Source organism: Fusarium keratoplasticum, chromosome 1, assembly GCF_025433545.1.
Source record: "Fusarium keratoplasticum isolate Fu6.1 chromosome 1, whole genome shotgun sequence".
Taxonomy (NCBI): domain Eukaryota; kingdom Fungi; phylum Ascomycota; class Sordariomycetes; order Hypocreales; family Nectriaceae; genus Fusarium; species Fusarium keratoplasticum.
The window spans coordinates 1285219-1310404 of NC_070529.1; the positions used below are offsets into that span (position 1 = coordinate 1285219).

At 54.7% G+C, this 25186-nt stretch overlaps 5 protein-coding genes across 5 annotated transcripts; 2 read left to right on the top strand and 3 right to left on the bottom strand.

The window, feature by feature from the left end:
• Window positions 1-6695: 6695 nt before the first annotated feature.
• NCS57_00039100 (uncharacterized protein) lies at window positions 6696-9258 on the bottom strand (the record flags this gene model as incomplete). Its single annotated transcript, XM_053050477.1, has 7 exons — window positions 6696-7175; window positions 7227-7395; window positions 7454-8438; window positions 8542-8641; window positions 8698-8781; window positions 8826-9071; window positions 9139-9258. The coding sequence occupies 7 exons, from the start codon at window positions 9256-9258 to the stop codon at window positions 6696-6698; spliced, it is 2184 nt and encodes a 727-aa protein (XP_052918992.1).
• Window positions 9259-12510: 3252 nt separating this feature from the next.
• On the top strand, window positions 12511-14202 carry NCS57_00039200 (Citrate synthase; the record flags this gene model as incomplete). Its single annotated transcript, XM_053050478.1, has 4 exons — window positions 12511-12621; window positions 12696-12760; window positions 12905-13098; window positions 13160-14202. The coding sequence occupies 4 exons, from the start codon at window positions 12511-12513 to the stop codon at window positions 14200-14202; spliced, it is 1413 nt and encodes a 470-aa protein (XP_052918993.1).
• Window positions 14203-16066: 1864 nt separating this feature from the next.
• Window positions 16067-17129, top strand: NCS57_00039300 (Citrate/oxoglutarate carrier protein; the record flags this gene model as incomplete). The annotated part of the gene is made up of 3 exons (XM_053050479.1): window positions 16067-16292; window positions 16346-17018; window positions 17075-17129. 3 exons carry the CDS (start codon window positions 16067-16069, stop codon window positions 17127-17129), a joined length of 954 nt encoding a protein of 317 aa, XP_052918994.1.
• A 787-nt stretch (window positions 17130-17916) lies between these two features.
• On the bottom strand, window positions 17917-21022 carry NCS57_00039400 (uncharacterized protein; the record flags this gene model as incomplete). The annotated part of the gene is made up of 2 exons (XM_053050480.1): window positions 17917-20700; window positions 20762-21022. The coding sequence occupies 2 exons, from the start codon at window positions 21020-21022 to the stop codon at window positions 17917-17919; spliced, it is 3045 nt and encodes a 1014-aa protein (XP_052918995.1).
• A 632-nt stretch (window positions 21023-21654) lies between these two features.
• NCS57_00039500 (AMP-binding domain-containing protein) lies at window positions 21655-23921 on the bottom strand (the record flags this gene model as incomplete). The annotated part of the gene is made up of 3 exons (XM_053050481.1): window positions 21655-21760; window positions 21817-23410; window positions 23489-23921. 3 exons carry the CDS (start codon window positions 23919-23921, stop codon window positions 21655-21657), a joined length of 2133 nt encoding a protein of 710 aa, XP_052918996.1.
• Window positions 23922-25186: the final 1265 nt, after the last annotated feature.

Below are 25186 nucleotides of genomic sequence, written 5' to 3' on the forward strand. Positions count from 1 at the left end.
GACCCCCAGGCGCGGTTTTTTTTTCTGTTGTTATTTTCTTTACGTGGCTCTTGGACTTTGATGACAACCCACCCGCTATCACTTGTCAATGTCAATCGGGGCTGATGTTGGCTCTGTTAGCCCAGTCCTGCCGCATCCCATCTCTGCAGGCGGCAAATGAGGCTCTCTCCCCCATCCGAGATGCTATCTATCCGTGCCGTCATTCCCGAAACACACATGGTTGAATCAATCGCGAATCTGCAAGCCCACCGGGCGTCGCAGTATGATGTCAATGGATGCCAGGCGGGCGGAATCCTCGCCTGGAGCGCTGGAAATTGGATAAGAGATAATTTTGCTCTGTACCTGATACGAAGCACTAACAGGAGAGGCTACGGTGACGTCGGCATGTTGCGTTGGTCCTGAAACAGGTCCGTCGGATATTCAGCAACGGGGCGCCCGCCTTGACCCAATTGGCTTTGGCGGCAGCAGGACTGGATGGTCTTGCCTCTCTGTGTGTCTGCCTCGTCTGTCGTCTCTGCCGAAGACGGGCGGCGCATCTCCTTCCCAAGCTAGCAAGTGAAAAAAGTGAGAGGTTTTTCTTTTACGTTTTGCATGACAACGGTGCGGAGAAGACATCGGGGCGCCAGAGGCTCTGTCCTGACTCGAGTGGTTGCGCGCCACGTCCCGGGCACTTAGAGACGGCGCCGGGACGTACCTGGGACTTGGGATGCACTGTACGAGGTGCGTACTGTACCAGGCAGGCCAGGCGTGATCGACGAGGGACCGGCACTTTGGCGGTCAGCTCTCATTGGCACCTGTCCGCAGCTCGCAATCGAGCAAGAGGCTCCATCCATGGCAAGGCTTCCAAACGCTGGATGGAGACTGTGATGGAGGCGGACCCCGGCCGGCTTGGCTTGGCTTGGCTTGTCTGGTCGAGAGTGGAAAACCGGGGCGTTGCAAGCCAACCATGGATGGCTGGATCCGAGGCTGTCAGAGGACCCTGCATGCTATCTCGACAACTAATTCACTCATACAATTTGGAGCTGTTGATATGGGAGAATTGATATGGCGCAAGTCTCGCCGCTAACACAGGCCTGGTCGCCGAGTGCCGTACAACACAGGATCATGCAGCCCGGCTGGCAGAGGCTCACCAGCCAGCTACTGCTACTGTGGCGGTCAAAATGAGCAGCACTAATAATATGAATCAAAGCAAATCAAATCAACAAATCACTCAGCCGGCTATCTCGGGCTAGCACATCGGGAATGATTTGACGCGGCGGGCTAGCTGAAAGGATGCTGGTTCCTGAGCGGTCAGACAAGACATGGCATGGCATGGCATCGGGAACTGGTCCCTTGAACTGGGGCGAACGAAGACTTAAGCGCGGGTTGCGACTTGCAGATGAAGACACGGAGCTGAAGACGGGACACTACATCAAAGATGTTGGTGATGCTCCTTTGATACGCACGACCTGCCTGTTGCTTTGCTTACACGGCTGACGCCTTGTCGTACCCCAGGTCTTGGCCCGCAGAGGCCAGGCCGATACTGTGGGATACCAAGAGATACCCAAGACACATGCTCGCCGTGCTAGTCCTGCGCCTGGCCGCCACGCTGAGATTTCGATGGACAATTGGCGACTTGGCGGCCGAGTAACAGACAATGTGGTGAATGGCGGGCGATGGATTGGACGGCCGCGGCGGTGCTTCCCGTGTGTCATGAGCCAATCTCGACCTCCATCGCTCCGGACACGCCAAGAGCTGTGAAGCGAGGAACGACCGGTTGATGAAACATCTTTGCCTCGGTCGTTGTACAAACAGGCAGAGTTTCTGGCTGACAAGAGGCGTTTCCAGGCCGCACTCACGGTCACACATGGAGGCAGATAGGCAGAGACAGAGGCACACTTACATGGGCTCTCGCATACACAGGCGCATAGCGGCGGGCCACGCCACGAGGGTGGCCAGTCTCGTTCGTCCCCGACATCCCCCCTCGCTCTATCTAGGTCTTCCCCAGGAAAGGTTGCTTGCATCGCGCAGGCTGCCGGTCGACCGGCGGGCCGTGGTGCACCGTTCTGTGGGGTTTGCCGCGCTGGATATGGCTATCGAGGCGGGAGACAGCAGTCGAGGAGGACGAGGAGGCTGGGGAAACCTCGTCGTCGGGGAGAACAAGACGGTAGGTTTGTTGGCGGGATACAATACTCCGTACATGGCATGGCGGCATGGCATAGAGGATGCAGGTGAGATGTTTATTCTCTGCTGCTGTCCTCGGACGATGGGTGCACTCTACTTGATCCTTGTGTGATATCCGGGGTGCGGTGAATGTCTTTTGTCTGGGGTTGCTTGTTTTTGCCTCGCGTGGTTACTTTCCTATTCTCCTTGTATGCCTCGCATCTATGGAGTAGGCAGGTCACATCTAACTGGGGCAGGGCATGTTTGTGTGTTGCGTTCTACCATGACTGGACCAACGGCGTCATGAGTTGATCTATATTTACACATCAGTCTGATACCGGACGACGCGGCGCATTACTCGTTTGGGGAGGCTTGGTTGAGAAAAGCCTCAGCAGTTGACGACTACTATTCGTCATGCTAGTTTCAAGATTTACGCGTTCGTTCCATCCGAGCCTGTTGCAGCACGTCCCGACTAGATTGTCCCGTCTTGGCTCAGCTGTACATAGTGTACGAGTTGATGAGGCAGAAAGAAGGTTCGTCCAGCAAGACTGAGCGAGGTTGATGTTTGCAGCCCTGTCCAACTCTGGGCCATCTTGGCAGCGCGGGATTGGCAAACTCCCAAGACGGATTCAACCGATGCCAATGTTTGGGCACGTTGCAGAAGGACTCTTGGCTTTGACTCTTGGCTTTCTGCTCGGTTGTTGGTTGGCACAGAAAGGGCGTGAGGTGTTTTTTCTCGGCTTGCCGCCTTGGCTTGCTTCTGGCCACCCATGCCATGCCATGCACCATCTCACTGTTTCTCTTGGTGGCGGCGCATCGTGTGCGCCGTGCCCGATGCCAAGTTGAGAGCTCTAGACGGCGATGGAGCATGGACGTGATGGTGTTGTGGTTTGATATGCGGGAAAGACTACACTGCACTACCTGTAGGCACACTACTTACTCTCTTACACAGCTGCACGACTCACGCAGACGTGCAACCATACGCGCGGATATTCGTCTAGACTCTTGCAGCAGCAGCAGCAGCAGATGCACGTCAGGTCTCGAGCTGTGCATTCCTCATCGTCCAGACCGTTATGACCCGGCCGAGTTGGAGGTAGGATTCCAGACCCCATCTCCATCAGCCCACTTTTTTTCTTTTTTTTTTTTTCGTCGCCGTCTTCACAAGTCAACACCTCTCTCCCTTCGATGCCCTCGATGAGAGCGTGTCCCAATTGTTTATTTGTTTGTTTTGTATGAGAGGGTCTGGTCTGGTCTGGCATTTGATCGTGGTGCGAGGCGACGGGCACTTCCGCTGCGCGTGATTGAAGATTGCTTGCTTGCTTGTTTCTTTTGATTGAGCGTGCTTTTGTTGCTCTTACGTACCCATCCATCTGTTACAGCAATTGGAACCGCCTTTGTTACTTTCTTTTTACAGCTCATGCGAGTGCTTGATGAATATTTCCCACTCTCGATCCTCTTTTTTTTTTTCCTTCTTCTTCCTCGTGTCATCGGACATGACTTACATAACTGACATGCACGACCAAGGGGGGTGGTTCCTTTGGTTCGTGAATGGTTTGTGTGTTTGATGTCATGACCTTTGATAACGAGGGTGGGTATGCTAGTAAGATTGCTGCATGCTTTGGGCGTGGGACAACTGGAGCTTTGATTGGCATGCATTGGGATATTGCTCTGGATCCCCAAGTGGGAAAAGGAGGGATCCGCAAGTTGGTTCTCAGCTGGGGGGTCTTGTCTTTCAGGGGGTGTCATGTGTGGGCTTTTTCGTGAATAGTTGCATTCTCGACGTGTCCTCTAGTCTTACTCTGTAGAACTCGGCGTCTTGGCATCTCGTTTGCAATGCCTGAATGCTTATTTTCTTTCTTTGGCGTCGTGTAATTATAGTCAAGCTTCGATAGCGTAGCTCCGGCCAGTAGCGTGTTTCTCCTGGCCGTATGCATGTCTGTAATGCTCGGATTAAATACAGGGGGCCTGTTCCGGCATCAATCCTCCATGGATCATGGATACTTGATCGTCGTGTAGGTAATAGTAATGACAACCACCGATAAGGTAACAGTCTGTCGCCCGACTATTGCACACCGCGTCTTCTAGCAAAGTGTTGATCGACAAAGACTCCTGAGATACGGCCGAGATGGCTCCCGGCAAGTTCACGACGGCACAGTCACGATTGACTCTTCCCCGCCAGTTCTAACGAGACTGTCAAGTCTATAGCATGACTCTTAGTTTTTTAGAGTTAAATTGCATTGTGTTGATCGAAATGGTTATTGTGACGAGGTGTCTGTCGTGATGATCGCTACCCTACACCTTGACATGGAATCTGACTCGAAAGCTGTCATGACTGTATATCCCCCTTGCAATCCTCGCTGTATCTGTTGACTAGTATTCTGGTCGACGGCGTGGCTGTTCTAGGTGTTGTATTCTCACCGAGATGGCACAGAGCCTGTTGGCTTGGCGGTAGATCACAATGGTGATTGAAACAAGCGCAAGACTCACCAAGACATTGATAGTAAGGTGATAGGGGTTCAACAGTTTCGACAATCAAGACATAGACTATCGATGCCAAGAGAAGGATCAATATCACACACGTGGAATTATAGTGGTTCGGGCTGACGATCTGTCATTATCGATGAGTGTCGGGTTGTTGATTGTTGATCTCAATCACGTCTCCAGAAGAAGGCATCAGGCACAATGACAAGAACCCAGTAATCACTGCGCCATAGCACCGAATCCAAATCGAGAAACACAGAAATCTAGATATGGTTAACCTTCCATGGCGGCAGTTGTGGGAGATGAGTGTTGAGTGTACCTGCTAGGAGCGACAACACCATGCTCTGATGATATAGGGTAAGTGATCGGAGACGAAGAGGCTTTGCAATGAAGACACAGACAGTCAACTGTGAATGAGATACTTCTATGATTCGCGAGATACCTGACAGTGGCGGTGATGCCAACACTTGATACACAGGATGCTTCTAGGATGACAGCACACCGAGGCTCAATCACCATATCTACGGCCACAGGTAGACCATTTATCCCTCTCTCTTTCCCCCCCTCGCTCTCTCTCACTCTCTCTCTCTCACACACACATGTATATACATATATAGAATTATAAAGCAAGAGATCACATGGAATCAATTTACGAGGCTGATGGTACATCGCTGTCGATATATGTTGAATATGTTTTGCAAAGTGACAGCACCACCAAGCCCACAGCGACAGATATCCATGATGAACAATAGATAAAATGTCAAGTTAAAAGGCCTAGGAAGCCTGCAGGAAATGAGGTCGTACACGTATAATTCGTCAATCGGTTATTAATGGGCAACAGTTGATGAGTGTCAAGTATGCTGGTTCACTGCTATGGTACCACGAAAACATCACGATATGCATCTACGGCCAATAAGAGAGACAAAACCAAAGAAATAGGACCAAAAGATCAGCCAAAATCCACTTATATAGGTATAATCCATATATAGGCTGGTAATACATAGCTATCGGTGAGTGTCAAGTATGCTCACGAGGATGACAGCACCACCAAACTTAGCCACCACATGCGTTTACATGACAAACAAGAGACAGAACGCCAATGATAAGATTCAAGAATTCAATAAAAACGAGCTCATTCACGTGCGGTTTGTCGATCGGTTGGAAATGCACAACTGCCGACAAGTGTCAAGTGTGTTCACAACAACACCACCAAACCCCATCACCTCTATCTGCATACGCAACCAATAAGAGATAGTATAGCTCAACGACACAGGCATAATAACCCAGCCAAAAAAGCTCTTTTTGTGTATAATTCATTAACTGGTTGACGGGCATACAACGGCCAATGAGCATCTGCTATTCACACTCGGGTGATAACATCAACAACCCCCATCACCATGTCTACAACTACAACTACCAGAAGACCACACATTGAATGCGTAGGTTTAGAGCATCAATAAGAGAATGATTCAATTCATGCATAGACTCCCAGAAAGGTCAATGCTACATCACCATCGACGAGTGTGAAGTGGGCTCATCAGAGAAACAACATGAGAAACATCACATATCTACGACTGCCAATGGAACACACACAGAGAGCTAGATGATCGTATCTAACGAGCACGAACGAACGAGGCATGGGATTATCACTGGATATATACTGAGCTACAAATGACTATTTTGCTAGGCATCTCACTTAAAAGACATCACATACTGAAGCGCCATATGCAACCATTGAAATACCAAAATACTTTTTTATGCTGTAGCTTTCGCTGCTACTAATTCTACCGCGAGTTTCATCTCATCTCATCTCATGAAGCCTAGATGGCTCCCTCTGTACCAATGGGCAAACTGCCGACTCGCCATCGATTGCTTGCTTGCTTGCTCAATGCAACAAGATGCCAGCCACGCCACCAACGCCAATCATCATCGTCTCCCTCCTTCAAGGATCAGGATAGACCAGAGAAACCAAGCCAAAAAAACACAAATGTCCTCCCGTTTTCCTTTTTTTGCCCTTGGGGTATCACATAGGTAGGTAATTGCGCGCAACTCTCAAAACTCCCCTTCTCCGCTTACTTGCCGGAGTTGGGATCGGGGAATGCAAAGCCCGCCGGGAAGTTGGGCATGCCGTTGGGCAGGGTGCCGATGCCGAATGGGAATCCCGCCGACATGCCCTGGTGGTTGTCCCTAGGGCCGTCTCGGCGATCGTCCCGTCGATGGTGGGCCCCATTCTGGTTGCCGCCGTTCTCTCGGCTCCGGCGCCATCGGGTGAGGTCATCATCCCGGTTGCGGGTCGACTTGGGTCCGTTGCTACCGCCCTTGTCGGTCTGCATGCGTCGGCTGATGGCCTTGGACGAAACACCCGCTCCTATCTCAATATCGGGCTCCTCCACGCACAGGCCTGTCTCGATGGGACGTCCACCGCTGCCGCCGAAGGGGGCCGTCAGCATCCACTTGCGGTCGGCCTCGGTCAGCTTGTGGATGGGGATAATGCTAATACCCGTCGAGTAGTCGCTGCAGTCTCGGGGACCAAAACCAACACCCCAGCGAGTCTCGGGAACTGTCAGCTCGAGTCATAGCGCCGGGAACGGGTATATACTTACACGAAGAAGTAGGGTCTGGTTTCTTGACTCCTCAGTGCCCTCCTTGGCACTCTCGGCATCACGCCGTGTGAGCATCTTGACGAAGGCATGTCGCTTCTCCTTGTTGACGATGCAGGTTTGCACGGTGCCATAGCGGCTAAAGATGCTGCGCAATTCGCTCTCGGGGCAACTGATACATGGTTAGCAAACATAGTGTCCGACGCATCCAAGACTGGCACTGTACTCACTTTACTCCACCCACGAACAGGGTTCGACTGTACACCTTGATGTGTCCAGATGGAAGAGTCGGATCGTACTCAATCCACTTCTCGCCCTGGCTATGGTCGTGAGGCGGGCTTGGGCTTCGGCCACGGCGTCCGTGTGGGCTTCGCTGGCGGTAGTCGCCTCCGCGTCGGTCATCGTGACGGCCACGGTTGGGCGACTCATGTCCGTACTCCATCCGGTCACGTCCATTGCGAGGCGAGCCTCGGGCACCCCAGCCACGGTCCGGAGATCTTGATCGAGATCGTCCATGATATCTGGGAGGAGATCTTACATGGGCATAGTCTCGGTCACGTGATTCATCTGGCTTCCCCGATGGGCCACCCCATGCAGGTTGACCGGGAACATGAGAGTTCGGGGGCAGAGGGAGATGCTGCTGGCCCGGAGAGGCCGCTCCTGGTGCCGCTCCCGGGCCCGAGGTCATGCTCTGGATCAGGGCGGGAATCTTATCAAACGGAACGCCTTGATCAGCCAGCGCCTTGATCAAGAGAATCTGCTGCTGGGTGTTGGGATCAAGGCCTAGGCCAGGGGCCGAAGCACCGGGAATGGGCGCCCCGGGCACGGCCCCGCCAACTGGGTTGGGCGGATTACTCGCATTGTTGGGTAGAGCACCTGGAAGGGCACTGTGGCCCGGCATCTGCGGGAGGCCGAAAGGAAGAGACGGCACATTCACAGGCTGCGAGGTCGGGGGATACGACACGGGCGGCAGAGCCGATGATACTGGCTGCAGCGGCCCAGAAGCCGGCAGACTATACGATGCCGTAGGGGCGGGAAGGGGAGCGCTGGCTGGGGGAGCACTGGTGTTTTGTCGTGCAATATTGGCCAGAGCCTCCAGGATGGAAGAACCATTGGGGGCCGGGGGAGCTGGAGCGGCTGGAGGAGCAGTCGAGTGGCCCTGGAATGAGGCCAGCACACTTGGAGGTGGGCTACCGGGGGGAGTTGTCGATTCGTCTGCAGCGTCACAATGGTTAGATGGGATATCCTCTCCTCAAGCAGCACAGCAGCAGCGTCAAGGTGCAGACCCTGACGTGATGCCGTCCGAGGGACAACGTACTCTGTGGTGGTGCATTGAGCTTTTCCTTGAAAGACTCAATCATTGGCATGGGGAACGTCTGTCCCTTCTCCCAGATATCAAGAAGCTTCTTAATCTTTTCCTGCACGCCGCGCGATATGTGAGTTACGATCCAAACAAGACGAGACGATACGGGACCGAGTAGGTCATGAAACGAGACGGGCTCGTAGCAGCGCCTTTGAGGGCGCTCCACGGATTGCGGCACATGGTACTCGATGCCAGCTACAGAAGGGTAATGTTGCAATGCAAGTTTCAAAGATGCGTACCTTTTGTTCCTCCGGGGCGGTTTGCAGGATGTCATTCATCAAAACGGGCATGAGTTCCGTCACTCGATGGACGCCAGCGGCATAGGTTCCATCCTGGGCAGAGCTGTTTATTGCCTGTGCCTGAGCCTTGGCCTGTTCGAGCCATTTCCGGGTTACAGAGTCTACGACGTAGAGTACCCCCAACTTGTGTGTTCCTGGAGCCTTCTTGAAGTGTGTGTAGATCTTTTGGATGAGAACCGATTCGGACTGTGCAAGCAAGACGAGTCAGAGGCTGCGGAGCAAACACGAGAAGCAGCTTGGTGGAGAATCTTACCTGGATGTTGGACACGCAGAGCGATGTCAGGCTGGTGATGCGAGATCCGGAAACGCCTGGCGGCTTTAGGTTGAGCATTGCCTGGAGGCCGACCTCCAGATCCGCGACTGCGGACGCCATGTTGTCAGGAACTGTAGTCGCCGACGAGCTACGCGCGATGCCTCAATATGCACTCCAGGGAAGACGAGATCCGGAGCGGAGATGTCCAGATATGGGCGAAACCACGCCTTGGCGGAAGCCTGTAGCACGGGAGAGCAGAGACGAGAAGAGATTTCCCCAGTGCGGTGTTTCTTTTTTGGCCGCGTTGTTTGGTACGAAAGTTCAGAACCCTTTTACGCGATCGCGACTGGTGAAGTGTACGAGAGCAAAAAGTCTGCGTTGCAGATACGAAGAAGGCAGACCTCAGGAGTACGGTACGGTACGACTTGCGCGAGAGAAAAGCTCTTCTACTGTTGCGTCAGGAGCGCGACGAGGTCACAAGATGCTGAGTGATCTGCAGCGGCGAAAGCCAACCAGACCGTCTAACAGATGGCCGTCAGTACTAGACAATGTCGAGAAAAGTGCACAAGAATAGAGCGCCGATGCTGGCTGCTGTTGCCTTGATGGGCGTCGTCGTCGTTGATGCTGTGTCTGATGGTCGTCGTGAGGTGACGATGATGGAGTGATGAAGAGGGAGGAAGAAAAGGTGATGCGAGGAGTATGACAGGTGGAGCACGTGTTGAGAGCCGCGGTTGGTCAGAGGCAGCCTTCGTTCTCCCACTTGCCGCGGTTTCTCCGAAACGGCACCTGAGGCAGCTCAGGTGTGAAAATCTTGCAGCTTGTTTGAGGTGGGGGGGAGTGGTCACGTGAATTATAGACGGGCTGTTACTCAAAGGGTAGTTGCGCCGTATATCCGCGTTGATGCCGAGAGACGCCTCTTTTGGCGATCGATCCAGCACTGACTAACAGATTAACAACAACGACAAACTACGGCCCTGCAAAGGGGAAGGCAATCCCGTCAAAGCGCGAATTTCGGCCGAGCCTGCCTACGAGGTAAAGACAAGAGAGAAGTGCGTTGTTTTAATAGCGCTCGGTCATCGGTCACCGAAGAGAAAAGAGCCAAGGATGTCCTGGACAGCCTGGACGGCCTGGGCCACAAGGCGCCCCGTGAGACGCATGGCTGATAATTAATAATGGAATCGCACAGGACAGGGCCCACGATACACGACGAGCGTCTCTGTTGGAGACAGGCAAGCGCGGAGGCAACAAGTAAAAGCCAATTGATTACCGAGTTCAGGGAGGTTGGAGGAATAGCCGATAATGACGACTTATCTGCGACTGCGAGACTGCCGAGCTGACCGGGTGATCGGAGACCCTGTCCTGGAACCAGTGCCTGCCGACAATCAGGGCACGACATTTTCAGATCGGATTGGGGGAACGTCTGTCTCTTTTAGACTACGGCAGCTAGGACAATCGGAGAACGTGAGGGGCAATCGAGAGCTCGCTTCTCCTCACGGTCAGCCAGCTACGCTGGATGGGATAGCTGTCCGGATGGAGGGGACTTCGGCACTCCGAGCCAGCGCCGCAGGGCCCTTCGGAGGCCCGGCGGCGGCAATGGGGTACGGGAGATCCGGACGCCCTCCACTCCAAGATTGTCCACACAACGTGCTTGGCTGCTTGCTCTGGGCCCGCCGCTGGGGGCCATGGAGGGCGGGATTGGCCAGCCATTCGACGAGCTCCGTCACGTCCACGCTGCTTCCCTGCGACGTTAGCAGGAACCCATCTGACGTCAAAGCCAAACCGCGACGCTACGTCGCAGCAGGACGACATATGGCCGAGGTCCCCCGAAGCATGAACGAAGGAGAACATCTCCACTTCTTCGTTCGAAAGGGGCGGGCAGTGCTCTTATCAATTCTCGGTCTGCCAATGGAGCCCAGAGGCATAACCGAAAAATGATGGAGCAGGACGGGATGCCCTCCAGTGGTTGCTGCACCCCGGGCGCAAACAGGATGTACCGGTACGGCGCAGTTGAGTACTGTAGGTTGTCATGATGGAGTCGCGAGGGCAACGCAACGGGGGGACCTGGTTAGCAAGATCTTGAATGCACCGTCACGTTTCTTCTTCTGCCCCGGCGAGTCTCGCTACGGCAAGCTCCTGAGCTGCGCTGCACTGCGTAGGATTACGTAGGATGGAATGCTCACATTTTTTTTCTGGGAGAGTACACGAACACCCTCCTGTTCCTCAGGGCTGCAGGCGCAAGCCCTCAAGATCCAGCCCTCCTCCCTCTCCCTTTGCCGACAGGCCAACACACACAAACCCCAGACGGGAAACCGCTGGAAAGCTGTTGGGGCCGCGTCTCGGTCACTTGGGGGACGGCGTCGAATTGGAGGAGGCGTCGAGGGGCAGACCAGATGGATTGGACGGAAATTTTGGGGCTTGCAGGTTGGGGGTGGTGCAGCCGCGGCAATAATCCTTGACTGAGGACTGTGCAACCTCACTAAAAAAAAAAAACAGAGACAGCAAGGAGGGCAGGTGGACATGTAGGTCCGGGACAGAGAGGTCAGGAAAAGTCGGTAGCAATTGATGACGGAATGGGGAGCTAGGCACGTCAGAGGAGGGAGGTCTGTATGGCTCGGTAACAGCCTAGCGAGACGAGGGATTGGATGCCATCATGGATCGGATTGGATTGAACTGGGCTGGGCGCAAATTCTCCTACTGTACGTGCAACGAAATGATACAAGATACATTTCCTCATCTGGTACTCTGTCAAGGTGTCCCCGCGAAGGCCAGTTCCGCAACCCATGCCCTGGATGGCCTTGGAGGGCACTCACTGGCTGTCCCCAGAAACCCCCCCTTGCAAATCGGCTGCAGCATGACCAAAGAAAAGAGGCAGCCCTGAGGCCCAGTGACAGAGGGAGGGAAAAAATTGCCTAGACCCCTGTAGCATGCCCGTCCCTGGGAGAAACCTGCAATTCCCGCCCCGCAAGTCCCGTTACCTGGCGCTCCACGCTGCGCTGCTGAGCTCCGCTCTACGGGGCCTTGGCTGTCTCCATGCTTCACGGGCCCCGTCCCCCCGGCCCCCGAGGTAGGTTGAGAGGAGGAGGAGGCGTTGAGAGGGTCACGGGCAGCCAAGTACTGTACGTAGGTGTGCTGTAGGTGTAGGTGTATGGATCAATGGTAATGTCTTCGGCCGGGGCGGGACATGCCTGAACCAAAAAAGCAGGTATTTTTTTTCTCCTCTGGCTCCCGTCCAGGTCGAACCTGCGCCTTTTTATTAACCTCGTCCTCCCCTTAAACCTTTTCTCCCCTCCTCTCATATACCGTCCTCTTCCTCTCCCGGCACCTCCGCCACTTGATCTGTTCCTCTTCTTTGCATCATCACATCCCCTCACAATGGCTTCTGTTACCCGTCTCAGCAACGCTGCCCTGCGGGCTACCCTCCGCTCCTCTCCCGTCAATGGCTCTGCCTTTAACGCTGTGCGATGCTACTCTGCCAAGACCCAGGTAAGCTTGCTGTCCCCGAGCTCAATGGCTCTCTGTATGTGTGCGCGGCAGACGCTGACAGTGATCCCTCATAGACCCTGAAGGAGCGATTCGCCGAGCTGCTGCCCGAGAAGATTGAGCAGGTCAAGGCCCTCCGAAAGTCAGTCGCATTCCCCTCCCTCGGCTTATTGTTGGCCGACGCTCGGCCATGTTCGGAGCTTGAAGCACGGGCATGTGCTTTCAGCGCCGGCATAGCATGTGAGCAGCAAAAATATTGAGCACTCGAGCTGACATGCATGTACAGGGAGCATGGCTCCAAGGTTGTTGACAAGGTCACCCTCGACCAGGTCTACGGTGGTGCCCGTGGCATCAAGGCCCTCGTCTGGGAGGGTTCCGTCCTCGACGCTGAGGAGGGTATCCGATTCCGTGGCAAGACCATCCCCGAGTGCCAGGAGGTTCTCCCCAAGGCTCCCGGTGGCAAGGAGCCTCTTCCTGAGGGTGAGTAGACATGTGTTGTGTATGTGCGCGTCCCATTGTGTGCTGACGTCGAACCCTTCAGGTCTCTTCTGGCTTCTCCTGACCGGCGAGGTCCCCACCGAGCAGCAGGTCCGCGACCTCTCCGCCGAGTGGGCTGCCCGCTCCGACCTCCCCAAGTTCGTCGAGGAGCTCATCGACCACTGCCCGACCGACCTCCACCCCATGGCCCAGTTCTCTCTGGCCGTGACCGCTCTCGAGCACACCTCCAGCTTCGCCAAGGCCTACGCCAAGGGTATCAACAAGAAGGAGTACTGGGGCTACACCTTTGAGGACTCTATGGACCTCATTGCCAAGCTCCCCAACATTGCTTCGCGCATCTACCAGAACGTCTTCAAGGGTGGCAAGGTCGCTCCCATCCAGAAGGACAAGGACTACTCCTTCAACTTTGCTAACCAGCTCGGCTTCGGCGACAACGCTGACTTTGTTGAGCTCATGCGTCTGTACCTGACCATCCACACTGACCACGAGGGTGGCAACGTCTCTGCCCACACCACCCACCTCGTCGGCAGCGCTCTCAGCTCTCCCTTCCTCTCCCTGGCTGCCGGTCTCAACGGTCTTGCCGGTCCCCTGCACGGCCTGGCCAACCAGGAGGTGCTCAACTGGCTTACCGAGATGAAGAAGTCGATTGGCGACGACCTCAGCGACAAGGCCATCACCGATTACCTCTGGTCCACCCTCAACGCCGGCCGTGTCGTTCCCGGCTACGGCCACGCCGTCCTCCGCAAGACTGACCCCCGCTACACCGCTCAGCGCACCTTTGCCCAGCAGAAGATGCCCGACGACCCCATGTTCAAGCTCGTCAGCCAGGTCTACAAGATCGCCCCCAAGGTCCTCACCGAGCACGGCAAGACCAAGAACCCCTACCCCAACGTCGACGCCCACTCTGGTGTCCTCCTCCAGTACTACGGTCTCACCGAGGCCAACTACTACACCGTCCTCTTCGGTGTGTCGCGCGCCATTGGTGTCCTTCCCCAGCTCATCATCGACCGCGCCTTCGGTGCTCCCATTGAGCGACCCAAGTCTTTCTCCACTGAGAAGTGGATCGAGCTCGTCAAGAAGCTGTAAGGGGATAAAAGCAAAAGGGGAAAAGGACGAGGACGGCATGTTGTGGAATACGAGGAGGACAGCCAGGAGATGGGCAGAATGGATTGCCAACTCGGTGGCACTTGTACAATACAACGGGACTGTTTTCGTTTGGTAATGAGAAGTCGTCGCAGGAGCGGCGATTGAAATGAAATGATTTCCAGTTTTACTCTTTGTCTACATTGTCATGACCGTGAAGAATGAATCCATACAAGGCATTGTAAAGTACGAATTACTGAATTCTAATTTACTATATCATGGCCGTTGATGCAAAACGGATTGTGTGTCGATCACTTACCATCCCGCGATGGCGTCCGCCATGTCTTTAAATTTTGACTCGTGCGCAGGCGTTGACCCCAAAGCTTCAATTCAACGGTACCTGAGCCATCGGTACTAGGATCAAGCCAAGTGCAAGTACCGTCCATGAGAGCTCGCGCACAGGCCTTTCTTTGGCCCCAAAAGCTTCCCCTCCAAAAAAGCGAAAAAAGGGCCCTTGTTGTCGCAAACAGAAACAAAAAAAAAAACAACGTGGGCTCGGTGAGAGATTGCACCGATGGAATCCGGGGGTGGTTCAGGGGGGGTTGCTCAACACTCAGCAGTTGGGTACAGAAAGGTGGAGGGGCGTTGAGGGGACGAGGGTCCTAATTCGATGGATGGGCTCAGCTCCTGGCAGGGGGGGGATAGAGAGAAGCTGTTTGTTGTGTTGGATTTCGGAGGCGGTGGCTGAGGTTGATACCTAAAGAGGTAATTGAAGGATGGAAGAGGCTGGCTTCTCCTTTTTTTTGTGTGTGGTTTCGTAATGATTGAAGTGACTGACGTTGGATTGACAGAGGCTGAAGGGTTGTGTGTGTGTCTATTCCTGGCTGAGGTCAGGCTTAGAAGTAACTCGGATCAGCAACTGTCATCAAAGGAACAGACAGTGACAAGTAAAAAGGAATAGCAAGTCTAGAACGGCCGTGAAGCCTCTTGGGAGCTTGAGAGAGCAAGACCTCCGCTGTCACAAGCCATTTTTCGCATCATGTCGGCATCTATCTAATCCCTCCTGTCGGTAACTGATGGATCTTGCCTTGCACCACGCGCACCCACCCCCGGATTTCACATGGGCTGATGATTCGAGATGGATCTTATCTCACCCGAAATCTCGGCTTCCATCCATCTCAACCTACTGTACGCCAAATGTTTACTCAGATAGAGGTCAGCCAGTATTTGCCTCTTTGGGGTATAAGGTTCAACATCCCCTGAGATGGAAATCTACTCCCATTTTTATCCTGTAAACCAATCCATCTCGTGTTGAACAGCACCGACAAGTAAATCGTGCCAAGGTTTCCCCTGTGCAAAAGAACAGAGCAACAACACCAGGAAACAAAAAAAGACACGTGCAAATCCCTTGAATCGTATCCCCCTCCCCCTTCGACCCGGGTTTTCGCGTGCCCTCCAACCTCGGTCTTCCCTCCGCAGTTCTGTCTCTGCGCCCCCCTCCCCCTTCGGATCCTCAACGCCTCCGTACTCGGGCACCCATCCCGATCGCAGTGTTCCCCCAAGCATTATTTTTTTGTACTAGCTAGGTGTGTTGCACAGGTAGCTCATCACTTTTTGCTTCAACTTGCTTCTTTTGCTTGTATTGTCGCTGTCTGACTCAGCACATTTTATCCCTCCCACGGTCACTCACTGGCCATTGGCCTTCCCCCCCACCCTGGCAAGTTTCCACGCACGCCTCTAGCTTCCCACCCTCCGCTTCTCTTTCTCCCTCCTACATACTTTTCCTCCTCCATCTAACACCTTTTTTTGCGAAGAAGCTCCCTTTTCCCTTGGTCAGGGCCCTCATTCTGCGACACATCCCAAAGTCATGGCTGCCATCCGTACCGACCTTCCCGGCCCCATTGGGGACAAGAAGCTGGAGAAGAAGCCCATCAAGTTCTCCAACTTGCTGCTGGGCGCCGGCCTCAACATGTTCGAGGTGACCACCCTGGGTCAGCCTCTCGAGGTCGTCAAGACTACCATGGCTGCCAACCGAGGTGACGGCATGGCCAAGGCTTTGGGACGCGTCTGGTCCCGCGGTGGTCCTCTGGGCTGTAAGTCGATCATCTCCTTTCTCCTGGCTGCTTGTTCGCTAACCCCCCTCGAGTCTACCAAGGTCTCATCCCCTGGGCCTGGATCGAAGCTTCCACCAAGGGCGCCGTCCTTCTCTTCGTTGCCTCCGAGGCCGAGTACTACGCCCGCGTCGCTGGCGCCTCCGAGTTTGGCGGTGGCATCATCGGTGGCATCACCGGTGGTGTCGCTCAGGCCTATGCCACCATGGGCTTCTGCACCTGCATGAAGACGGTCGAGATCACCAAGCACAAGATCGCCGCCACCGGTGTCAAGCCCCCCTCTACCTTCCAGACCTTTGGCGACATCTACCGCAAGGAGGGTATTCGTGGCATCAACAAGGGTGTCAACGCCGTCGCTATCCGCCAGATGACCAACTGGGGTAGCCGCTTCGGTCTGAGCCGTCTCGCCGAGGGCTGGATCCGCTCCGCCACTGGCAAGAAGGAGGGTGAGAAGCTCTCTGCTGGCGAAAAGGTCATTGCCAGCGCCGTCGGTGGTGGTCTCAGCGCCTGGAACCAGCCCATCGAGGTCATCCGCGTTGAGATGCAGAGCAAGAAGGAGGACCCCAACCGTCCCAAGAAGATGACGGTTGGCAACACTTTCAAGTACATCTACGAGACCAACGGTGTCCGCGGTCTCTACCGTGGCATCACCCCCCGTATCTCTCTGGGTATCTGGCAGACGGTCTGCATGGTTGCGTTTGGTGACATGTGAGTTTCCCCGCAGCCAATCAAGTCGGCTATATACTAATCCAACTCAACCACAGGGCCAAGGCTTACGTCGAGAAGCTGACCGGCGATGCGGTTACTGCTAAGCATTAGAAGGCGTTAGGGGAGCGTTATAACATGGCTCAAAGGGGGTTTATATATGGGTCGTCAGTTCTATATGGTTTTGGATTTGGGTTCATGTAACGAGTGATGCAGGTCGGTCATGTCCTGTATCAGGGAGACGCGCGTATGCTGTGTGCTTTTACTGTGTGATCTCTAGCTGTAGACGAGCTCTCAGCCCTGTGGGTTGGTCAAAATAGACGGAAAACTTGTGCGCCTCTTGTCAATGGCGTTTCACTCGCAGTCAAATTGGGGTAGCTTCGGTAGCTCCCGACGTATGCAGGAGCTGTAATGGTAGCATAACTATTCGCGACCTGCATCCTCATGGCTGTTTCAGCCATACTGTTGTCATTGCTTTCATCCTCTCTCATTGAATGCATCGACCAGAACCTAGGAGTCACCTTGAGTTCATTAAACGCTGACCTGACAAACGGAGGCTATTCTGGCCTCCGGAGCGAGGTCGGAAGCTCAGCCGCGGCTGTCGGGCCGTCCCGGGATGATCAAGGGCGAGGTCGGAGATCTATTGACGCAGGTTACCCGGTAGGCAGAGCTGATGGATCCAAATTCCAAACATTCGTGGAAAAGGCCTATGTGTGGGTTTCGTTTCTCCATCCGGGGTGGGGGTCATCTATATCTCGCTAGACTGTTGGCTAGCAATTCAGTTACGAACAGATCAACTAAATCTTATAGCAATGTGTGTTTGTTAGCAAGAGATAGTCATCACTACAAGCGTTAACCGGCCACATTTGTGCCGTGATATGGAATCTTAACATGAGGTGTCCTAAACACCAAGTGGCCCATCAGGCATCTCCTCATATCTAAACCCCCAATCCTCCTCGACGGTAAGCAATGCACCAGCCTTGATAAGCTCATCCATCTCCTCGTTGGGCAGCTGGCCTATATCCAAATCTCGGCTTTGGTTCTTGGTGTGGGCGGTTTCAATTCGCTCGTCCGGAGGCCCCGGCTGTTTGACCCGGCGCACGGAGCGGCGCCGACCGCCGAGGCTAGCGGCTTCGCTGTCTTGCTGCTGGCGCTCAAAGTCGGCGAGGAGAGGTAGTGACGGGTCGCCGTCAAGGTGCGCATCGCGGCGAAAGAAGCCCGTCGAGGCATAATCAGGTCCCTGGACGGCGCCGATGACAGGGTTATTTGTGAGAGAAAGCTGTTTGGTGTCGAGGTATGTGCGGCGGGTGTAGGTGCCGATGTCGCAGTCGGAGAGGTCGGAGTCAGACACGGCGTCGTCGTCCGAGTCGGCGCCGGGTGGGTCCGGCTCGGGGTGCGGGATGAGGGGTTTCGGTCGGCGGATTCGCCGATCGGTCCCGGGGAGGGTCATGAAGTGCGACTCTGGCGTGTCGCGCTCGTCCACCGAGAGGACAAAGACGCGGCCCGTCGCGTCTCCGATGGCGAGCTTGGAGTTATCCGGGGAGAATCCGCCATAGGCGATCGGTCCGGGAGCCGTGAGGATGTCTCGCACAAAGGGCTTTTTCCCCTTGCGCACGTTCCAGACCTTGATGACGCCGTCGCTGGATCCAGTGTAGAACCGATCCGGCGAGGAACCCCATGCTGTGAACTTGACGCCGGTGTCCTCCTTTTCTCGGTCGCCGTAGTATTCTTCTATCGGCTTCCCATGCCGGAGGGTATGAATCGGCTTGTCGCCTTGTGCCGTGTCCCATACATATACCTTGCCGTCGGTGCACGCAGCGGTGACGTAGGCGTGTGCGACCGAATTTGGCATGATGGTAAGCTCATTAATATCTGAGGCATAGCAGTCTAGTGCCTGGAACTGGCCATACCCTCCATCCGCGCGCTCCCTATCACGCTGGAAGACATGCACCTGCGTCCGGATCTTGTGGCCTACCACATTCAGGCCCGTGGGCGTGGTGGCGATGATGAAGCGTTGCAGGTTCGGGTGCCATGCGACTTCAAAGACGTTTGCCGTCGAGGCTGTCATGACAGGGATCCGGCGACCTTCCTCGGCATTCCATAGTGTAATCTCTCCAGAGTTTCTCTTCTCTTCGGGAATGTCATGATCGTCGCCACTGCGGCTACGAGGGGAATATCCAACTAGAAGCAAATGCTGTGTCCCTGGTGCTCGTCCCCATTGCATGGTCGCTGGAAAGTAAGCCCACTTATCGGAGCCATCAGCGTCAGTTCGTGAGCAAGAAAAGGTCTGGTAAGGGCTGTCGGCAATGTTGTTCTTGTTGACGGTGTAAACTCGCACAGCATCCGTGGGCGAGTCTGCGGCTGTGGCTACGCGGCCGGATCCATCTTTTGCGGCAGCTACAAAGTTGACGTTACCAGTGTGCTGCCACGTTGCGATGGCCTCCATATCCTCGCCATTCGGGTCAACTTTCCACACCTTGACCGTCTTGTCAAAGCTCGAAGTGTATGCCAGGTCATTAAGCTGGTCATAATCCGACGACACGACCGACGAGTATAGCCATGGGTCCTGACTTCGGCGCATTGCCTCTGTCGAGTTCTCTCCCTTTTCCACATGTGGCCGCGGTATTCGGTGGTCGGGAAAGGCGCGCAATGTGCCCTTGCTCGTAGAACAGAGGAGCAGGTTGCCTGGCTTGTTGTATTGCTGGTTGTGTGTATCGGAATGCGCCGTGGTTCCGCAGAGGAAGCTGTTGTTGGAAACCCATGCGCCAGTTGTGATATCGCCCGCACAGTTGGTAAACTCAGCCACCACCTCGAATTCGTCCTCGCGTAATGTCTTGAACTCGTTCTGAAAGTTGACGTATCTTCTCGTTCGGTGAAAGCCTTTGTTTCCGTGCAACTCGCGCGCTAGGAGCAGTGAAGAAACCTGGCCGGTCCGCTTTGTTTGTGCCTGTTGTTTGCTGGGTCCTTCACTTAATGATAACACTCGGAGGTCGTTAGGGGATGTTGCCTGTCCCGCCAGCAAGTCCGAGCAGAAGTTGCGAATGTCCTCGATAGATCTCCCCTCGATGCTGTTTCCGACCAATGTTGGGATGTTATATTTCATACATCGTTGCGCGAGCGCTTTGTATGTCGCCGGGACGGGTATTGTTTCGTACGCTGAAAGACATTTGGCGATTTCGGTAACCTCTTTGGCGGTGAAGTCGACATGGTAGGCGGTGGGTTGTGAGACGACAGTTCTGTTGAGCTTCACCGGTTTCTTTGCCCCCTCCTCGATGGCCTTGCGATCTGATGCTGTTCGATATGGGCGTGCGTCCAGTTGGTAGAATCGGTTCTTGGGTTTTGGTTCGCGCCGCTCTCGGGGCTTGTAGGGTGGCGGTTTGAGGTTCTCAAATGGTGTTGAGGGTTTCGTAGGGGGTGTAGGCACAGCAAGAGGCTTCGGTATTGCGGTGATTATTGTTGCTGGTTTTGTATTCGAAAGTGTAGGTTGATGGTGGTATTCCTTCAGCTTGTTAGCCACCCTCTCTGTAGGCTCATCCTTTGTCACGCCTACCCCCGTTGCCGCGAGCCTCTTGACGCACTCGCGCGCCTGCGCCCCCAGCCATGCCTCATCCTGCGGAAGAAGATAACCGCCCGTCTCGTCCCATCGCGTGCGAAAGAAGTTGCTCCCGGTGAGTTCGGTGAGCGTCTAGGTAGACCCTTTGTTAGCAAACTCTAACCCACATGCCTTGACCGCGGCCTCTCCGTACCCCTATGGCAATGTCATTGACGCGGTAAACACTCGCTGACAGTGTCCCGATGGCTCTGCTGACGTGCGGTACGACTTGTTGGTTTAGACAGTCCTTGACGGGTCTCCAACGCGTCTCGCTGTGATCGACGCGACGGCGCTTTTGGGGTGGTTCGTCGCGGGGCGGCGGAATAGTGGTTAACAGCGGGAGCGGCACCACAGGCGGACGGCCGCCACCGTCGTTGAATGGCCTGGCAACAGTCGCTGTCAGCCCGAAACTCATTGGGGAAAAAGCCTAACAGCTTGGATATGTAAAGAGGGCCAAGATAGGCCGATTCAACGCGTTCCAAGAGGTAATAGCGGAAGCTGGAAGGGTTCACTTACCACATCGCCCCGTTTAGCGGAGGTTGCGAGGTTACCAGGCAACTAGAGGGCCTAAGCACGGGGACTAGTGGGTATAGAAGGCGGGAAAACCTTAACCCGACTTATTAAAATGCTAATACTTATAAAATTTATCTAATACTAGCTTATAAGGGCTTTTAAAGCTATTAGTAGTATATAACTATATTATAATTAAAAGATGCTATTTAGTAGTTATATAATAAAGCCTGCTTCCTTTAGCTGTATTTGTAACTATTTCTAGGAATAATAGCTTTAGGTTTGAATTGTCTTTTAAATATGAATTAATGAAAGAAACACGGTCTTTAAGTGAATAGTCAAGCAGGCATTCCCCCAGGTGCGAAGCCTGGCATTCACATGCGGATTCGTTGTCAATTGGAATGAGTTTAATATGGTGGTAGTATTTCAGTCATATACAAGGTCAAAGTCGCTAACTACCTCCTAACATACACACTATATCTTCAATGGACCTCTGACGCCAAAATAAAATGTTTAAGCCCTCTACAACTTGCTATCTTACAGTCTGCTCTTGCCAGTAGGTTCCTGGGCGTTGAGCTCCTCGTACAGGCGGTCCAGGTGGTCCCGGAAAGCCTTGGCCGTCTGAGGGCGCTTCAGCTTGAGCCTATTTTTTACTTTGTTAGCCAGCCAGTAAACGTCATTTTTGGGGTAAAAACTTACGTAGGAGTGAACAACCCGTTGTCGATAGTAAAGGGGTCAATCTCGAGGTGGACATTGCGCACTTTCTCAAAGCTATTAAACTTGTGCTTGCGACCAATGTCATCCAGGAGCTTGAGGAACTTGGCCTTCACCTTGGGGTTGTTGGCCGCCTCCCGGAGAGCAGCAACCTCGCTGGGGGCGATAGTCTCCTGCAGGATCTTGCTGGCGAACGGCGCAAAGTTCTCCACGTCGATGCCAAAGATTCCGACCAGCGACGACTGAGTGCCGTCGCCGTGGACGTAGGCCATGGTGATGAGGTTGGTGCTGCCCATGTAGACGTTTTCGATGCGCTCGGGGGAGATGTACTCGCCCTGGGCCAGCTTCAGCACGTTCTTCTTACGGTCGATGATCTTGAAGCGGCCCATCTTGTCGACCTCGGCGATATCACCGCTGTGGAACCATCCGTCGGGATCGAGGGTCTTGGTGGTCTCCTCCTCGTTCTTGTAATACTCGCGGAAGATGACGGGTCCGCGTAGCAGGAGCTCACCGCGAGGGTTGGGCTTGTCATCCACCGTGTAATCAAACTCTGGCACCGACTCGAGGCAAACTTCAACGCAGCACATGGGACCACCAATGTTGCCGAGGGTGAAGTCACCTCGTGCCTGGATGGTTCCGACGGCATACGTTTCCGTCATGCCGAATCCCTGGGCAAAGTGGTTGCCAAAGGCAGCGCGAAGGAACTCCTGAACATCGGGGTCGAGTTGAGCACTGCCGCTGACCATGCTGTGAACCTTTTGGAGGCCAACAGCGGCCTTGACCTTGGGCGTCCAGATTCTATCGTACAGGAAGTGCGAGTTGGAGGCCTTGCCAGGGGCTGCTCGCATGTTGGCCTTCTTGGTGTTGATGACACGCCGAGACAGGGCGCCTCGGACACCGTCCGCTTCAATGGTGGCGGTTCGAATAGCCGAGTTGAAGCGGTTGAAGAGTCGTGGTACAGAAATGAAGCCAGTAGGTTGGAGAATCTTCATATCGTCAACCAGACCGAGGATATCGCCTCGGAAAAAGCCAACAGCTGAGCCTTCAGCAAATGCGATCTGATCGATGAGACGGCCGTAGATATGCGCAAGAGGCAGATACGATATATGAACATCCTTGGGTCCTGGACCAACGTTTCCGTTGGTTCTTCCACCCGCAATAGCAGCCACGGCATTCTTGTGGGTGATCAAAACACCCTTGGGGTTACCAGTGGTGCCAGAGGTATAGTTGATGGTACACACGTCATCGGGGACCGGGCTTCGAGGCGCAAGTCCAGACCTCGCACCAATCTCCTCAACCTGAGCCATGGAGAAGATCTGGATACCATGATGAGAGGCGATTTCGTTGAGAACCGCGGCCTTGGTGTGGGAAGCCAGCTCGCCATGGTCCAGAGGGTCCAGAGACACGATGAGCTTCAGGCCGGGCAGGCGAGGCGACATCTTGAGGAGGACGGGGATATGAGGCAGAGAGCAGACAACACAGGCGACTTCGGCATGGTTGATGATGTACTCGGTTGTGTCGGGGCCGAGTGTCTCATAGAGGGAAACCGAGTAGAGAGACTGAGAAACAAGGCCGAGGTCTACCAAGACATGTCAGACTTCACACTTACACGCGCATGACGGCCCGCGTCGCGGAGCTCGAGGGGGGGAGGTCTTACCAGTTATCTGCCACTCGGCGCGGTTCTGCGACCACAGTGCCACGCCGTACTTGTCGGCCGGGTAGTTGATGGCCTTGTGGATCTCGACAATGCCGGCGCCAAAGTTCTTCCTCCGGGCGTCAACCTGGGCGTAGCTGAGCCAGTCGTACTTGTCCTCCCACTTCTGAGAAGCTGGGTTCCAGTGACGGGTGCCGAGACAGTTGGCATTGGGCCACTTCCGGGCGCTCCTCTCAAAGACGTCGTGTGTCGAGTGCACCTCGGGCTCTAGCGTGGTGACGAGAGGCCCGTCGCGGACGGCCCAGTGCCGGTAGACGGGGGATCGGTTGGGCCGCTCGGAGCCGGGGATCGGAAGTCCGTAGGGGGAGCCCGGGGGCGGAGGAGTCGAGAGCTTCTTGTACAAGGCGGCATAGTCCTTTTCTGTCTGAGGCGCCATGGTCGCGAGGGCGAGTCGTCGACGGGTCGACGCTGGAGAATGGATCGGAGGAAGCGGCCCGGGAAGGCGAGGCGAGACAAGACAAGACACGGAGCCGATGGGAGAGTCTGGGGACGCGGGGAAGGAGCTTGGATCTTGGGTCTTTTTACTTGGAGGAAGCAAAAAGGACAATGGCGATGATGCCTTGGGAGAAGGTTCTACTGTCGTGGACGGCCCAGACAAGCAAAGGAAGGGATGAGAGAGAGGCACGGGGAGAAATAACAAGAGAGAAACAGACGACGGCGACTGGATCGGAGGGGATTGGGTTTTTGAGCAGCTCTACTGTACGGTACTGGTACTAATGGACACCCAAGCCCCCGACGACGCCATCGGCTTCCAAGGTTCCAACGTCAAGCTTGGAGAGGAGGGACCGAGGCGCCGCACCTTTAAACCCCATGTGCCTCGGCAGCCCCAGATTTTTTTCTCCATCCATCTCTCGACTGGGGGACTGGGGCACCGCCGGGCCTCTGCATGTCCCCGAAGCATGGGGAAATTGGCCTCGCTGTGACTGGCTGGTTCGGTCTGGTTTGTCGCGAACAGGACAATAAACCGTCGTCGGCATGGGCGGATGGTGCTGGTCCCGCAGAGAAGGAACTCGGGCATGACCTTATTCAGAGGTTTGAGCCGAGGCCATGACCTGGAGATGGCAAGATGAGCGCCGGACTGAATCGCCCTAGACGACTTGGCGAGGGTCCATGTTATGGAGAGAATGCGGGGGTGGTCGCCATGAGATTGCCATTGCCATGACCATGACCGCAGAGCGCTGTATGTATCCCGTGTCAAGTCTCACTGCAGCCTGCTGTTGAGTCCCTCAACGACATCTGGAGCGCGCAGTATCACCCTTCTTTTTTCAGCTTGTCAGCACTTGCGCACGCTGTGGACGCAGTGGCTTTTGTGCAGAAGAAAAACACAGGCGACTGAGGATGCCCGTCCAGAAACAGAGAGATATTGGTGAATGAATTTCAAGGGGTCGTACAACACATGCTGTGGCACATGCGCACCGTCAGCACTCTGTTGCTCCCCATCCCCCGAGTCGGTCGTAACGGACGCTAGGAAGGCTGCAAGACCAAGAAAGTGGAGTTGATGCCTCCCGTCTTCTGTCCAAACAGAAGATGGTTCTTTGTCTTAAAGAGTCTGGCGTGTCCCCCCCTTCTCTGACCCTTGAGTGAAGGCCAGTCAGTCTTGTCGGGTCTTGTTCGGTTTCATGTGAATTTCTCCCTTTCCCC